The sequence below is a fragment of the Choloepus didactylus genome, chromosome 15 (genome assembly GCF_015220235.1).
Source record: "Choloepus didactylus isolate mChoDid1 chromosome 15, mChoDid1.pri, whole genome shotgun sequence".
In the NCBI taxonomy this organism is placed as follows: domain Eukaryota; kingdom Metazoa; phylum Chordata; class Mammalia; order Pilosa; family Megalonychidae; genus Choloepus; species Choloepus didactylus.
In genome coordinates this window covers 66,015,573-66,032,925 of record NC_051321.1, presented here as the reverse complement: position 1 = coordinate 66,032,925, position 17,353 = coordinate 66,015,573, and the positions used below count along the sequence as shown (strand labels likewise).

At 37.3% G+C, this 17,353-nt stretch overlaps 1 protein-coding gene across 1 annotated transcript in view; it reads right to left on the bottom strand.

Annotated features, from left to right (window-relative positions):
- SUPV3L1 (Suv3 like RNA helicase) overlaps positions 1-17,353 on the bottom strand; it is a 49,464-nt gene that overhangs the window by 5,980 nt on the left and 26,131 nt on the right. Inside the window, exons 7-11 of the mRNA XM_037805116.1 lie at positions 15,774-15,851; positions 14,191-14,282; positions 13,022-13,202; positions 12,322-12,415; positions 11,365-11,584 (exon numbers count right to left, since the gene is read on the bottom strand). Of these exons, the coding sequence (XP_037661044.1) occupies positions 11,365-11,584; positions 12,322-12,415; positions 13,022-13,202; positions 14,191-14,282; positions 15,774-15,851 (665 nt within the window). The remainder of the gene's footprint in view (positions 1-11,364; positions 11,585-12,321; positions 12,416-13,021; positions 13,203-14,190; positions 14,283-15,773; positions 15,852-17,353) is intronic.

The window sequence follows — 17,353 nt, the reverse complement described above, 5'->3', positions numbered from 1 at the left end:
ATAAATTTCCTTTTACCTAGAATCAATGAAAAATGAGAGGAGCCACATAAGTCAATCTTCTAGGCAACTTTAAATTTCAACTGTTTTTTTTTTAAAATAGTGATTCTGCTTAAAAATATGCACTCAACTCATTAACTATACTAACCAAAATTTAACTTTGTCCCTACTGGCTTGAAGTTGTATTGTTTAGGGTTGTCCCTCCTCTCCCTCCACATTCATGGTTTCTTCTACAGTCTTCTGACAATTCTGCTAACTGCTAGATAGCTCAATGTGCCCACATGAGGCAACTGTTCCTATCCCACCTGCTGCTAGATTCCAGAAAAACTAAAGGAAAATCAGGTTAACTAAACTTGTTCAATCTGGATCTTTCAACTGCATACTACTCTCTGACCAAGGAGTCTTTTTGTCTCTCCAAACAAATAATAAAGATAGTGGAGTGAGAAGCGCCAGTGCTCTCTCCACAAAAGCTGTGAACAACCAGCAAGAACTGGCAGAAACATTATTCTCAAAGCTCCAGAAAACTTTAAAACATTACAGCATCAAGATGAGTGCCAAATCAAGAAAAAGTCAATTTAAAAGCGGTAGGATTTGGGGAGGCGGGGCAAGATGGCGGACTGGTGAGCTGTATGTTTTAGTTACTCCTCCAGGAAAGTAGGTAGAAAGCCAGGAACTGCGTGGACTGGACACCACAGAGCAATCTGACTTTGGGCATACTTCATACAACACTCATGGAAACGTGGAACTGCTGAGATCAGCGAAATCTGTAAGTTTTTGTGGCCAGGGGACCCGCATCCCTCCCTGCCAGGCTCAGTCCCGTGGGAGGAGGGGCTGTCAGCTCCGGGAAGGAGAAGGGAGAACTGCAGTGGCAGCCCTTATCGGAAACTCATTCTACTGATCCAAACTCCAACCACAGATAGACTGAGACCAGACACCAGAGAATCTGAGAGCAGCCAGCCCAGCAGAGAGGAGACAGGCATAGAAAAAAACAACACGAAAAACTCCAAAATAAAAGCGGAGGATTTTTGGAGTTCTGGTGAACATAGAAAGGGGAAGGGCAGAGCTCAGGCCCTGAGGCTCATATGCAAATCCCGAAGAAAAGCTGATCTCTCTGCCTTGTGGACCTTTCCTTAATGGCGCTAATTGCTTTGTCTATTAGCATTTCAATAACCCATTAGATCACTGAGGAGGGCCCTTTTTTTTAATCCTTTTTTCTTTTTCTAAAACAATTACTCTAAGAAGCCCAATACACAAAGCTTCAAAGACTTGCAATTTGGGCAGGTCAAGACAAGAGCAGAGCTAAGAGAGCTCTGAGACAAAAGGCAATAATCCAGTGGCTGAGAAAATTCACTAAACACCACAACTTCCCAAGAAAAGGGGGGTGTCTGCTCACAGCCATCATCCTGGTGGACAGGAAACACTCCTGCCCGTCGCCAGCCCCATAGCCCAGACCTGCCCCAGACAACCCAGTGGGACGGAAACGCTTCAAATAACAGGCACACACCACAAAACTGGGTGTGGACATTAGCCTTCCCTGCAACCTCAGCTGATTGTCCCAGAGTTGGGAAGGTGAACCAGCGTGAATTAACAAAGCCCCATTCAGCCATCATTTCAGCAGACTGGGAGCCTCCCTACACAGCCCAGCAGCCCAGAACTGCCCTGGGGGCACGGCACTCACCTGTGACATAGCACAGTCATCCCTCAACAGAGGACCAGGGGTGCACAGCCTGGAAGAGGGGCCCACTTGCAAGTCTCAGGAGCCATACGCCAATACCAAGGACTTGTGGGTCAGTGGCAGAGACAAACTGTGGCAGGACTGAACTGAAGGATTAGACTATTGCAGCAGCTTTAAAACTCTAGGATCATCAGGGAGATTTGATTGTTAGGGCCACCCCCCCTCCCCGACTGCCCAGAAACACGCCCCACATACAGGGCAGGCAACACCAACTACACACGCAAGCTTGGTACACCAATTGGACCCCACAAGACTCACTCCCCCACTCACCAAAAAGGCTAAGCAGGGGAGAACTGGCTTGTGGAGAACAGGTGGCTCGTGGACGCCACCTGCTGGTTAGTTAGAGAAAGTGTACTCCACAAAGCTGTAGATCTGATAAATTAGAGATAAGGACTTCAATTGGTCTACAAATCCTAAAAGAACCCTATCAAGTTCAGCAAATGCCAAGAGGCCAAAAACAACAGAAAATTATAAAGCATATGAAAAAACCAGACGATATGGATAACCCAAGCCCAAGCACCCAAATCAAAATATCAGAAGAGACACAGCACCTAGAGCAGCTACTCAAAGAACTAAAGATGAACAATGAGACCATAGTACGGGAGACAAAGGAGATCAAGAAGACCCTAGAAGAGCATAAAGAAGACATTGCAAGACTAAATAAAAAAATGGATGATCTTATGGAAATTAAAGAAACTGTTGACCAAATTAAAAAGATTCTGGACACTCATAGTACAAGACTAGAGGAAGGTGAACAACGAATCAGTGACCTGGAAGATGACAGAATGGAAAATGAAAGCATAAAAGAAAGAATGGGGAAAAAAATTGAAAAAATCGAAATGGACCTCAGGGATATGATAGATAATATGAGACGTCCGAATATAAGACTCATTGGTGTCCCAGAAGGGGAAGAAAAGGGTAAAGGTCTAGGAAGAGTATTCAAAGAAATTGTTGGGGAAAACTTCCCAAATCTTCTAAACAACATAAATACACAAATCATAAATGCCCAGCGAACTCCAAATAGAATAAATCCAAATAAACCCACTCCGAGACATATTCTGATCACACTGTCAAACACAGAAGAGAAGGAGCAAGTTCTGAAAGAAGCAAGAGAAAAGCAATTCACCACATACAAAGGAAACAGCGTAAGACTAAGTAGTGACTACTCAGCAGCCACCATGGAGGCGAGAAGGCAGTGGCACGATACATTTAAAATTCTGAATGAGAAAAATTTCCAACCAAGAATACTTTATCCAGCAAAGCTCTCCTTCAAATTTGAGGGAGAGCTTAAATTTTTCACAGACAAAGAAATGCTGAGAGAATTTGCTAACAAGAGACCTGCCCTACTGGAGATACTAAGGGGAGCCCTACAGACAGAGAAACAAAGAAAGGACAGAGAGACTTGGAGAAAGGTTCAGTACTAAAGAGATTCGGTATGGGTACAATAAAGGATATTAATAGAGAGGGGAAAAGTATGACAAACATAAACCAAAGGATAAGATGGCTGATTCAAGAAATGCCTTCACGGTTATAACGTTGAATGTAAATGGATTAAACTCCCCAATTAAAAGATACAGATTCGCAGAATGGATCAAAAAAAATGAACCATCAATATGTTGCATACAAGAGACTCATCTTAGACACAGGGACACAAAGAAACTGAAAGTGAAAGGATGGAAAAAAATATTTCATGCAAGCTACAGCCAAAAGAAAGCAGGTGTAGCAATATTAATCTCAGATAAAATAGACTTTAAATGCAGGGATGTTTTGAGAGACAAAGAAGGCCACTACATACTAATAAAAGGGGCAATTCAGCAAGAAGAAATAACAATCGTAAATGTCTATGCACCCAATCAAGGTGCCACAAAATACATGAGAGAAACACTGCCAAAACTAAAGGAAGCAATTGATGTTTCCACAATAATTGTGGGAGACTTCAACACATCACTCTCTCCTATAGATAGATCAACCAGACAGAAGACCAATAAGGAAATTAAAAACCTAAACAATCTGATAAATGAATTAGATTTAACAGACATATACAGGACATTACATCCCAAATCACCAGGATACACATACTTTTCTAGTGCTCATGGAACTTTCTCCAGAATAGATCATATGCTGGGACATAAAACAAGCCTCAATAAATTTAAAAAGATTGAAATTATTCAAAGCACATTCTCTGACCACAATGGAATACAATTAGAAGTCAACAACCATCAGAGACTTAGAAAATTCACAAATACCTGGAGGTTAAACAACACACTCCTAAACAATCAGTGGGTTAAAGAAGAAATAGCAAGAGAAATTGCTAAATATATAGAGACGAATGAAAATGAGAACACAACATACCAAAACCTATGGGATGCAGCAAAAGCAGTGCTAGGGGGGAAATTTATAGCACTGAACGCATATATTAAAAAGGAAGAAAGAGCCAAAATCAAAGAACTAATGATCAACTGAAGAAGCTAGAAAATGAACAGCAAACCAATCCTAAACCAAGTAGAAGAAAAGAAATAACAAGGATTAAAGCAAAAATAAATGACATAGAGAACAAAAAAACAATAGAGAGGATAAGTATCACCAAAAGTTGGTTCTTTGAGAAGATCAACAAGATTGACAAGCCCCTAGCTAGACTGACAAAATCAAAAAGAGAGAAGACCCATATAAACAAAATAATGAATGAAAAAGGTGACATAACTGCAGATCCTGAAGAAATTAAAAAAATTATAAGAGGATACTATGAACAACTGTATGGCAACAAACTGGATAATGTAGAGGAAATGGACAATTTCCTGGAAACATATGAACAACCTAGACTGACCAGAGAAGAAATAGAAGACCTCAACCAACCCATCACAAGCAAAGAGATCCAATCAGTCATCAAAAATCTTCCCACAAATAAATGCCCAGGGCCAGATGGCTTCACAGGGGAATTCTACCAAACTTTCCAGAAAGAACTGACACCAATCTTACTCAAACTCTTTCAAAACATTGAAGAAAATGGAACACTACCTAACTCATTTTATGAAGCTAACATCAATCTAATACCAAAACCAGGCAAAGATGCTACAAAAAAGGAAAACTACCGGCCAATCTCCCTAATGAATATAGATGCAAAAATCCTCAACAAAATACTTGCAAATCGAATCCAAAGACACATTAAAAAAATCATACACCATGACCAAGTGGGGTTCATTCCAGGCATGCAAGGATGGTTCAACATAAGAAAATCAATCAATGTATTACAACACATTAACAGTTTGAAACGGAAAAATCAATTGATCATCTCAATAGATGCTGAAAAAGCATTTGACAAAATCCAACATCCCTTTTTGATAAAAACACTTCAAAAGGTAGGAATTGAAGGAAACTTCCTAAACATGATAAAGAGCATATATGAAAAACCCACAGCCAGCATAGTACTCAATGGTGAGAGACTGAAAGCCTTCCCTCTAAGATCAGGAACAAGACAAGGATGCCCGCTGTCACCACTGTTATTCAACATTGTGCTGGAAGTGCTAGCCAGGGCAATCCTGCAAGACAAAGAAATAAAAGGCATCCAAATTGGAAAAGAAGAAGTAAAAGTGTCATTGTTTGCAGATGATATAATCTTACATCTAGAAAACCCTGAGAAATCGACGATACAGCTACTAGAGCTAATAAACAAATTTAGCAAAGTAGCGGGATACAAGGTTAATGCACATAAGTCAGTAATGTTTCTATATGCTAGAAATGAACAAACTCAAGAGACACTCAAGAAAAAGATACCATTTTCAATAGCAACTAAAAAAATCAAGTACCTAGGAATCAACTTAACCAAAGATGTAAAAGACCTATACAAAGAAAACTACATAACTCTACTAAAAGAAATAGAAGGGGACCTTAAAAGATGGAAAAATATTCCATGTTCATGGATAGGAAGGCTAAATGTCATTAAGATGTCAATTCTACCCAAACTCATCTACAGATTCAATGCAATCCCAATCAAAATTCCAACAACCTACTTTGCAGACTTGGAAAAGCTAGTTATCAAATTTATTTGGAAAGGGAAGATGCCTCGAATTGCTAAAGACACTCTAAAAAGAAAAACGAAGTGGGAGGACTTACACTCCCTGACTTGGAAGCTTATTATAAAGCCACAGTTGCCAAAACAGCATGGTACTGGCACAAAGATAGACATATAGATCAATGGAATCGAATTGAGAATTCGGAGATAGACCCTCAGATCTATGGCCGACTGATCTTTGATAAGGCCCCCAAAGTCACTGAACTGAGTCATAATGGTCTTTTCAACAAATGGGGCTGGGAGAGTTGGATATCCATATCCAAAAGAATGAAAGAGGACCCCTACCTCACCCCCTACACAAAAATTAACTCAAAATGGACCAAAGATCTCAATATAAAAGAAAGTACCATAAAACTCCTAGAAGATAATGTAGGAAAACATCTTCAAGACCTTGTATTAGGCGGCCACTTCCTAGACTTTACACCCAAAGCACAAGCAACAAAAGAGAAAATAGATAAATGGGAACTCCTCAAGCTTAGAAGTTTCTGCACCTCAAAGGAATTTCTCAAAAAGGTAAGGAGGCAGCCAAGTCAATGGGAAAAAATTTTTGGAAACCATGTATCTGAGAAAAGACTGATATCTTGCATATATAAAGAAATCCTACAACTCAATGACAATAGTACAGACAGCCCAATTATAAAATGGGCAAAAGGTATGAAAAGACAGTTCTCTGAAGAGGAAATACAAATGGCCAAGAAACACATGAAAAAATGTTCAGCTTCACTAGCTATTAGAGAGATGCAAATTAAGACCACAATGAGATACCATCTAACACCGATTAGAATGGCTGCCATTAAACAAACAGGAAACTACAAATGCTGGAGGGGATGTGGAGAAATTGGAACTCTTATTCATTGTTGGTGGGACTGTATAATGGTTCAGCCACTCTGGAAGTCAGTCTGGCAGTTCCTTAGAAAACTAGATATAGAGTTACCATTCGATCCAGCGATTGCACTTCTCGGTATATACCCGGAAGTTCGGAAAGCAGTGACACGAACAGATATCTGCACGCCAATGTTCATAGCAGCATTATTCACAATTGCCAAGAGATGGAAACAACCCAAATGTCCTTCAACAGATGAGCGGATAAATAAAATGTTGTATATACACACAATGGAATACTACACGGCAGTAAGAAGGAACGATCTCGTGAAACATATGACAACAGGGATGAACCTTGAAGACATAATGCTGAGCGAAATAAGCCAGGCACAAAAAGAGAAATACTATATGCTACCACTAATGTGAACTTTGAAAAATGTAAAACAAATGGTTTATAATGTAGAATGTAGGGGAACTAGCAATAGAGAGCAATTAAGGAAGGGGGAACAATAATCCAAGAAGAACAGATAAGCTATTTAACGTTCTGGGGATGCCCAGGAATGACTATGGTCTGTTAATTTCTGACGGATATAGTAGGAACAAGTTCACAGAAATGTTGCTATATTAGGTAACTTTCTTGGGGTAAAGTAGGAACATGTGGGAAGTTAAGCAGTTATCTTAGGTTAGTTGTCTTTTTCTTACTCCCTTGTTATGGTCTCTTTGAAATGTTCTTTTATTGTATGCTTGTTTTCTTTTTAACTTTTTTTTTCATAAAGTTGATTTAAAAAAGAAGGGAAAGTTAAAAAAAAAAAAAAAGGAAAACAAGGGAAAAAAGATGTAGTGCCCCGTTGAGGAGCCTGTGGAGAATGCAGGGCTATTGGCCTACCCCACCTCGATGGTTGCTAACATGACCACAGACATAGGGGACTGGTGGTTTGATGGGTTGAGCCCTCTACCATAAGTTTTACCCTTGGGAAGATGGTTGCTGCAAAGGAGAGGCTAGGCCTCCCTATATTTGTGCCTAAGAGTCTCCTCCTGAATGCCTCTTTGTTGCTCAGATGTGGCCCTCTCTCTCTGGCTAAGCCAACTTGAAAGGTGAAATCACTGCCCTCCCCGCTACGTGGGATCAGACACCCAGGGGAGTGAATCTCCCTGGCAACGTGGAATACGACTCCCGGGGAGGAATGTAGACCTGGCATCGTGGGATGGAGAACATCTTCTTGACCAAAAGGGGGATGTGAAAGGAAATGAAATAAGCTTCAGTGGCAGAGAGATTCCAAAAGGAGCCGAGAGGTCACTCTGGTGGGCACTCTTACGCACACTTTAGACAACCCTTTTTAGGTTCTAAAGAATTGGGGTAGCTGGTGGTGGATACCTGAAACTATCAAACTACAACCCAGAACCCATGAATCTCAAAGACAATTGTATAAAAATGTAGCTTATGAGGGGTGACAATGGGATTGGGAAAGCCATAAGGACCACACTCCACTTTGTCTAGTTTATGGATGGATGAGTAGAAACATAGGGGAAGGAAACAAACAGACAAAGGTACCCAGTGTTCTTTTTTACTTCAATTGCTCTTTTTCACTCTAATTATTATTCTTTTTATTTTTGTGTGTGTGCTAATGAAGGTGTCAGGGATTGATTTAGGTGATGAACGTACAACTACGTAATGGTTCTGTGAACAATCGAAAGTGAGATTTGTTTTGTATGACTGCGTGGTATGTGAATATATCTCAATAAAATGAAGATTAAAACAAAACAAAACAAAACAAAACAAAACAAAACAAAAAAGCGGTAGGATTTCATGGTGCCCTAGCTGGCCCCTCCCCCAATCCCCTCTCAGGCTCAGCACAGAGCTGGCCTACACTCGCAGTGTGCTCCTGGTTCCAAAGGGAGCAGAGTAAAACCCTCATGCACAACTACGTCTGGCCCAATCTCTCTGGTGGTAGCCAGAGGGAATGAACCAGGACACTCATTGCAGGCTTGCCACCCCAGTTTTTGTCTTGTGAACTTTCTTTAGGACAGTTCACAGAGCTGTCCTAGAGAAAGCTGTTGCGAGAGCAGTCAAGTCACAGCTGTCTAAGGCAAGGGAGTGCTGTCTGTGTGACATACAGTGCAGTGCCCAGGACTGTGAGTAAACTGTTTTCTAGGGAAAAGGGGACATTCATATCTGTGTAAGAAGGGGAATTTCAAGGGCCACACACACATGCCCAAGATAAGACAAATGTGACAAAGGCTCAGGGAGGCACCTGCACTTTGACCTGGAGCTACTCTCTAAACTCACTGTATGGATAAACTCTGAAGGAGAGCATTCCCACAGGTCAACCTGCAAAGTGTGGGAAAGGTGTTTTCTTTTCTTGCTTGTTTTTTTGGTTAGCTCATGACATTCAGGGAAAGCTTTGTCATTAACCCTAGTTGGATACAATCTTAAGGAATAGACACCCCAGAGTCAAAATTCCAGCAATCACACACTAACATATCACAAAGTCCAGGTTTCAACAAAAGATTACAAAACATACAAAGAAACAGAAAGCAATGCCCAGATGAAGAAAATTAAAGCATTAGAAACCAACAATGATGAGGACCAGCCCTGGGACATACCAAAGACTAAAAAATGGTCCTAAATATGCTCAAAGAGCAAAAGGAAAGCACGGACAAAGAATTACAGGAACTCAGGACAGCAAATGAGCACAAAGAGAACATCAATAGAGAGAAATTATGAAAAGGAACCAAACAGAGCTGAAGACCACAGTAATAGTTTTTAACTCCTTGGAGAGGTTCCATTTCCATAGCAGATTGGACCTGGCATAATAAAGAATTAGCAAACCTGACGATAAGACTATTGAAATCATTCAGTCTGAGGAGCAGAAAGAAGAAAAATGAACAGTGCCTGAGGAACCTGTGGGACACCATCAAGCATACTAATATAGGCGTTGTGGGAGTCCCAAAAGGAGAGGAAATAGAGAAAGAGGTAGAGAGACTATTCAACAAAATAATGGCTGAAAACACCCAAATTTAACAAAAGATGTGAATATACACATCCAAGATGCTTGATGAACTCCAAACTGGATATATCCAGATAGACCCAAGCAGTGACATATTATAACCAAACTCTCAAATGCCAAAGATAAAGAGAGAATTCTGAAAGCTGCAAGCGAGAAGCAACATTCACATAAAACCTTCAATAAGATTTAGCGTCGATTTCTCATCAAAAATCATGGAAAGAAGAAGGCAGTGGGATGCCAACCAATTCTATACCCAGCAAAACTGTCTTTCAAAAATGAGGAAGAGATTATGACATTCTCAGATAAACAAAAGCTGAGGGAGCTTATCACCATCAGTGTGGCCCTAAAAGAAATGCTAAAGAGAGTTCTGCAGGCTGAAAGAAAAAGACAGTAGACAATAGATGGAAACCACATGATGAAATAAAGATCTCCAGTAAGGGTAACAACATGGGTAAATATAAATGCCACTACTACTGTATTTTTGATTTGTAATTCCACTATTTACTCTCTACAGGATCTACAAGGCATATGCATAAAATGTAATGATAAATCAGTGATTTGGGACTCATAAGGTATAAACATGTAACTGGTGACAAGAACTACATAAGGTGGGGTGTACAGGAACATTGTGTGTGTATACTGCTGAAGTTAAGCTGGTATGAAAGCAACAAGATTGTTACAGATTTAGGATGTTAAATTTAAGCCCCACTACAAAGAAAATATTAGAGAATATACAAGTTCACAGAGACAGAAATTAGAGTACATGTTGCTAGAGGCAGGGGGAAAGGGGAAGGAGGGAATGTGGAGTTAATGCATATGGATATAGGATTTCTGTTTGAGATGTGAAATTTCAGTAATGGTAAGGGTGCTGCAACATTGTGAATATGATTAATCCCCACTGAATAGTATGCTTCAGAGTGGTTGAGATAGGAAAGTTTTATATTGTATACATGTTCCCACAATCAAAAAAAAAGAAGATCAATTAAAGAGACAATGACAATTAATGCAATATGTGATCCTGGACAGTTTCTAATAAGGGAGGAGAAAAGGCTAAAAGGAACATTATTAAGACATATGAAAAAATTGGAATATAGAATGCATACTTTATATCAATGTTAAATTTCTTGACATAACTGCACTTAAGGTGGTTACATAAGTGAATATCCTTGTTCTTAAGAAATGTACAAGGCAGTGTTAAGGTTCAAGGAGCATGATGTCTACAACCTACACTCAAGTGTTCAGAAAACGGATTGACAGATAGTAGAAAGACAGAATGACAGATGGATTGAAAGAAAGATAGAATGACACGGCAAATGCGGCAAAATGTTAAAATTGGTGGATCTGCATATCTGGGAGGTTGGAGTTTTCTGAAGTTCTCTGTATGGAGTTTGTACAATTTCTGCAGCTGTCCTGTAAGTTTGAAAGTATTTAAAAATAAAACATCTATTTTTTAAAAAAACAGCAATGAAGTTGTGGAACTCTGATCCATGACATTCTTTGAAATTTGCTAACTACTTGTTAAATTGAACTTTGAAATTATCACTGTTATGTATATGTGTTAAAGTTCACAATTTAAAATGCATTTTAAAAAAGCAGCAATAAGGTAAGGGCTTCTTGACATTATTTTCATGGTACCATTTTTTTTTTCCATTTGGTTATGTTTCCAGGTGTCTGAATGGTGGGTGAAGAAAGGAATGACTGTACTATAAAGAGAATTAACATGTTCTCCTTACCCTTATAGGATCCACAGGTCTATTCAAAATTTCCTTTAATAAACTGAGGTCTTCACGATTCATTGTGGTAACCAGTCCTTCTTTAAATTTTGAGCTAAATCTACCTGCTCTGCCAGCAATCTGCAGGGCTTGAGAGGTGGTGATGGGTTCTATTTCTTTCTCTCCCTTTTCATTAATACTGGGCTTTATAAGAGAGTAAAAAATAATTCTTCTTATGCTCCTGAAAAAGAAATAAAAATGATCTCAGACTGCTGTACCCACACATACACACACAAAAAAATTCGATTACTTGGGTCATCGCATAAATCCTTACTCTGATTCTAGTTTAGGTACACTTGTAATTTGGTTCACTGTAAAAAATAAAGGAGAGGTTCGTTGGCTACTCTTTTCCTTCTTTCAAATAATATTTTTAACTGTGTAAATTTACTAAAAATCAAACTGCAAACTTACAACGAGTAAATCATACGGGTATGTAAATTATACCCCAATAAAGCTATAAAAATAACTTTTTTACAAATAAACCAAATAAAGTATCCTCAGACTGCTTTAAAAAGTTTTCTACTATTAATGGCTATAGTTCTATAAACTATAAAGGTATAAATCACCTTGATTACTCAGGCAGGAATATTTAGGTGTAACATTGTTATCCCTAGAAATAATGGCTTGCCCCACATGCATAATAGGCACTCAGACACCTACTGATGGAGAAACTGAAAATGAAGTATATAACATAACAGGTTAGCAGTGCTGGAAGGAAGGGCTCAAACATCACAGTGCTATATTATGTTTTCTTTTTATTCCCTCAACAGTGTATAAGCAAGATAAACCTCAGGTCTATTGTAATACCCATTCTCCTAAACCAAAGTGTTCACTCATTCTAATGCCAGTTAGAAAATTGGGGGGAAAAAGTCATCCAACCCACTGAATATTTGTGCTTATTAAAAACAAATTACTTACAAATTAAGTCCCATGCCAATTGCATCTGTAGCAACCAGGATTTTGCATGGATCATCAGGATCATTAAACTTCTTTGCCTGAGCAAGTTTGGTCCCTAAAATAAAAATAGGTATAATACAGTTTAGGATATAGCAGTGTTCTCAGTCTTTTAATACATTATGCAATGTTTTTTTAGAAACCCTTGCCTCCTGCTCTTCCCATTTTTATGGATAAAACTCTTTTTTTTTTACAAACTTATTTCTTAACATCCTCAATAGAGCCAATAATTCGTTATTTCCACTCCTTTAAATATCCCTTTATGTAGCATCACAATCCCCTACCACACTAGTCTTACTGTTTCTGAGGACATTTATTAAGAGATATCAGAATTATAACTTGAAGGATATTAAAAAGTCTGTTATTAATGAGATTTCTGTAAGGAAATCATAAAATCATCACTTAAAATAGTCTTCTAATAGCAGCAAATAACAGTCTATAAATAACTAAAACACTTTTATTCCCAACCAAGATGAACTAGAAAAATATTTATTTTATATGACTTACAACAAATTACTGATACAGCAATCAACTTAATTATCTTTTACTATGCTTTCTATACATATCTTAAAATTATCTTTTACTAGGTTTTCTATACATATCTTAAAATAAACAGTTAAAAGAAGATATTTCATGCCCTGTTAGTATGACAGTCAATAATTACCAGGCGGGAGACTGCCATATATAACAGCTGATTCCAGTCCCCGAATTTCAATCTGCCGACTCACTGAATAAATATCGTTCTTGCTAAAACAGACGATGCAGTCCCCAGGTTGAAGGTTATCTAAGGAGTCTAGTGCATGATCAAGCACAGAGATAGGAGTCAGCCTCTCATAGCTTTGAACCTACAATAAAGACATGATATTGTAAAAACACACATCTAACTCAACTTCTAGTAATCAATAAATGAAAAACTTGTGAAATAATCCAAGAGTAGCTAAAAACTGACAAGTACCAATATTTTTCAAAGGAAAATACAGAAAGCATTTATTTTGATACTGTGTCATGATCAGTTCCTACTGACATTTCTGAATTAATAAAATATTCTACAGTGTTTCATACATTTTTAAAGCACTTTCACATATATTCAATTTTCATGGCAGCTCTGTAAGTTCAGAAGGGTTGTTAACTGTTACTTCCATTTTATGAAAAGAGTCAGACAGGGCTCAAGAAAACAGGTGGTCTGAGGTTTTGTCTAATACTAGCCTTCCATAATTTGCCTAATAACAGTGAAGACTAGATTGGAACCGGGAATTTCTTCCACTCTTTCTTCCCTATCTTTCCCTGAAAGCTGAGCATAAAACTAAAGTAATGGACTAACTGAAAAACACTTCTTCATCTTATTACAGAACTCTGGAAAAGGGGGAAAAAAAAAAAAAAGCAGGATCATTAAAAAGAAACCAGTAGTTCTACTCTAGAAATTTTAAAAAGAGACAGAATCTGTCTATGGCAATTAACGTATATCAAAGTTCCTAATATCTGAGATGTAAGGCTTCGAAAAACACAAATTTTAACTTGCCATTTTGCTGGGCCTCAAATTTCCAACAGTTCTGATTTATTTAATTCTAAAGAAATCTGCTCAAACTCCAAATGCTTTCATTAAGAGAAGATGAGAAATCTACTACACTCCTGGGGAGTGTATCAGAACTTCAGTACATACAGTTCAACTGAACATACATATCTAGTCAACCACAAGGAAATTAAGCTTTCTTTTTAATTCTCTTTAGTTCTTTTCAGATAGTTTTGCCACTATTTGGTGCCTAGGAAGCCACTGCCCAGGTCTTCTGGACTATGTGATATGCTATCCTGAGAACAAAGCATATAATCTAATACCTCCACTTCCTCCCCAGTTGTGTACATGAGCTCAGTAACCAGGTCAATAGCAGCAGATTCTCCACACAAGTGGATCTCTTCAGCACAGAGTCCTGTAAATGCAAAATCAGGATTTTGTTTTAATCTTAAAGCAATCAAAATTCAATATTCAACACATTACAAGCAAAAACAGTTCACATTTGTTTACCTATTGCTTTACAACTTTACCAAAGATTACCTTTTTTTACTCAAACCTCAGAACAACAACAACTTTCTAATGGGCAAAGATTATCCCCATCTTTAAAAATCTTGAGGATTTTAAATTGCTTTGGCCGAAGTTTTAAGTCTATTATGGAGTGAAACCAGCCAGGACTTCCAATGTATACTCTTTGAAGAAAGAGTTCAGCTATTTGTTTTTAAATCTGAAAACACCTGCCCTACAACATGCTGATCAAAAATTCACTCCAATATCAACAGCAGGAATGTTCATTCATGTCCACGGACCTCAAGAACTCTACTTCCAGGAGCCTATCCTAAAGAAGTAATTTAAAAATAAATAAATAAATAAATAAATAAATAATATATATATATAAAATATAAAAAACTATGGCCACAGAGATGTTTACTGCAGCATTATTAATAAAAGAAAAAGATTTTCAACTCCATGGTAACAAATTACGGTACAGCTCTTCAACATGAATAATGGAATCATATTAACATATGGTATGGAAAAATGTTTATGAAACAAAAGATCTAGAAAAACGACACAAAACTCTAAACACAAAACATCATATATACAAGGAAAAAAGACTAGTGTGAAGCACACCAAAATGTTAATAGTAGCTGTATAAAAAGGCAAGATTTGAAATTTTTAATTTTAATTACATGGTCATACTAATTTTTTAATATGAAAAATGGATTTCCCATTATTAAAATAATATTTAGAAAATAAAAACTTACATTTTAGCAGTCATGGTTTTTTTGTTTGATTTGTGTCAAAAGAAAGGATCTCCCACAATTAAAAAAAAGAATGAATGAACAACTGAAGAGACAATGACAATTAAATGCAATACATGATCTTGGACAGGATCTAACAAGGGAGGAGAAAAGGCTCAATGGGACATTACTGGGACATACAAAAAAACTCCAATATAGACTACAAGTTTTACATCAATGTTAAATTTTGTGAACTTGATTAACTGCATTTAAGGTGGTTACACAGTGAATATCCTTGTTCTTAGGAAAGGTACATGGCACTGTTAGTGCTCAAGGAGCATGATGTATACAACCTATAATCAAGTGTTCAGAAAATGGATTGATAACTATCTAGACAAACAAAATACACAGATAGATAGATAAATAGAATGATATGAAAAATGTGACAAAATCTTAAGAGTTGGAGTATACTGGAGTTCTCTATATGGGGTTTGTATTATTTTTGTAACTGTCCTGTAAGTTTGAAAGTATTTCAAAATAAAAAGCTAAAAGGAGAGAGAGAGAGAGAGAGAGAATCTACCTGGCTTTATTTGACAATGCCAAGCAGATAAATGCATCTCAGTGCAGATGTCACTAAGTAGAGGTTTTATAGCATTAAGAACACCAACCTAAAAGTGCTCTGGTCCAGGCCCATCCTCTGGCTGGATCTTTAATCATTTGAATTTCATCAATCACAGCTACTTTATCTTAAAATAATAAAAAAAAAAAATCATGAGAAATACAGTCTGCTTAAATAATATCAAAAAATGAAAACATCAAAACTCAAGGTTTCATCATTGTCACCAACATCACCATCATCATCATGGCAGCAGCCGACACTTATCTGATTCTCCTTTTCTGGGCGGCATGTTCTAAGCGCTTTACAATTGCAACTCATTTAATTCTCTCAACCCTATGAGGAAGATATTATCATTATCTCCTTTTATAGAAGATAAATTGAGGACCGGAAAAATTAAGTCACTTGCCCAATGTTACACAGTAAGCACAGAGATGAAATTTAAATCCAGGCTGTCTAGCTCCAAAGTCCAAGCGATTGACCACTATACTGCACTGCCTCCAAAACTGAGGAAGTTCATCTGTCCTATTTTCTGAATCTCAGAGGCAGCCTGGCAGAATCTCCCTAATAACACATCAGGAAAAGAAGAAAGCAAATTATCTAGCCTTCCAGGAATAAGGAGCAGAAAGCCCTGCAGTAAATGAAGCATCTCTACCACAGAAAACCAAACAGGTCTCAGAATCAAGAAGTGAAGTAAAACGTGTAATTCCTTGGGCTCCAGCTATGCTCATTCTTAGGGTTTTAAGCTAATCATGATGGCAAAAAAGTAGTATCCCACCTTATTTTCTACTGCTATTTTAAAGGATTTTATAATTTCAACCACATGATTTTATTCTCTGAAAGTTATGTAAATTATATTTTTGTTGTCTTATCTAAATACCAAGGAATTGAGAAGAGGGGAAACAAAACAAAACAAAACAAAAATCCATGTAATATACCACAATGATATTTAGGAAATTAAAGGAAGGTTTTTTTCAATACTGAAAGACCATCAAATTAAAAATTACTTATCATATTTTGTTATATACAAACAAGATTAGAAAAGAGAGGGCAGAAGAGGAAATTCTGATTTATAAACACCTGTGCTATTTGAATTTTTATAATGCATTACTTTTATAATACACTGACTTTTTAAAAACTATCCATCCACTCAAGAAGTTAAGACTACTAAAATGGGGGGGGGGCAACTAACATATAAGATCCATTTTATTTAATATACACACCCACAAAGCATACATAAGTGTATGAACACACAATAGGAACACAAATACAGAAAAATTCTGGAAAATATACACCACAGGGTTAACTTTTGTTGATTCTAGATGGATGGAACTGGGGGATTAACATGTTTGTTTTCTTCTTTTGCTCATATTTTTTTTTTCCTATAATGAAAATAAGCTTACTTACATAAGGAAAAAGTTAATTTTTATTTAAAATGTTCTCAAAACTATCTAAATAGAAGTTCACTAAAACACTGTGTATAATAGTGAAAAAAAACTTGAAAACTTAAATATCCTTTAATGGGGAATGAATAATGTTAGTCATGAAATGGAATACTGTGTAATAGTTTAACTGAATAAACTTGATTCCACGTATCAACAGGACTAGATCTATGTAATAGTTTAATTGAAT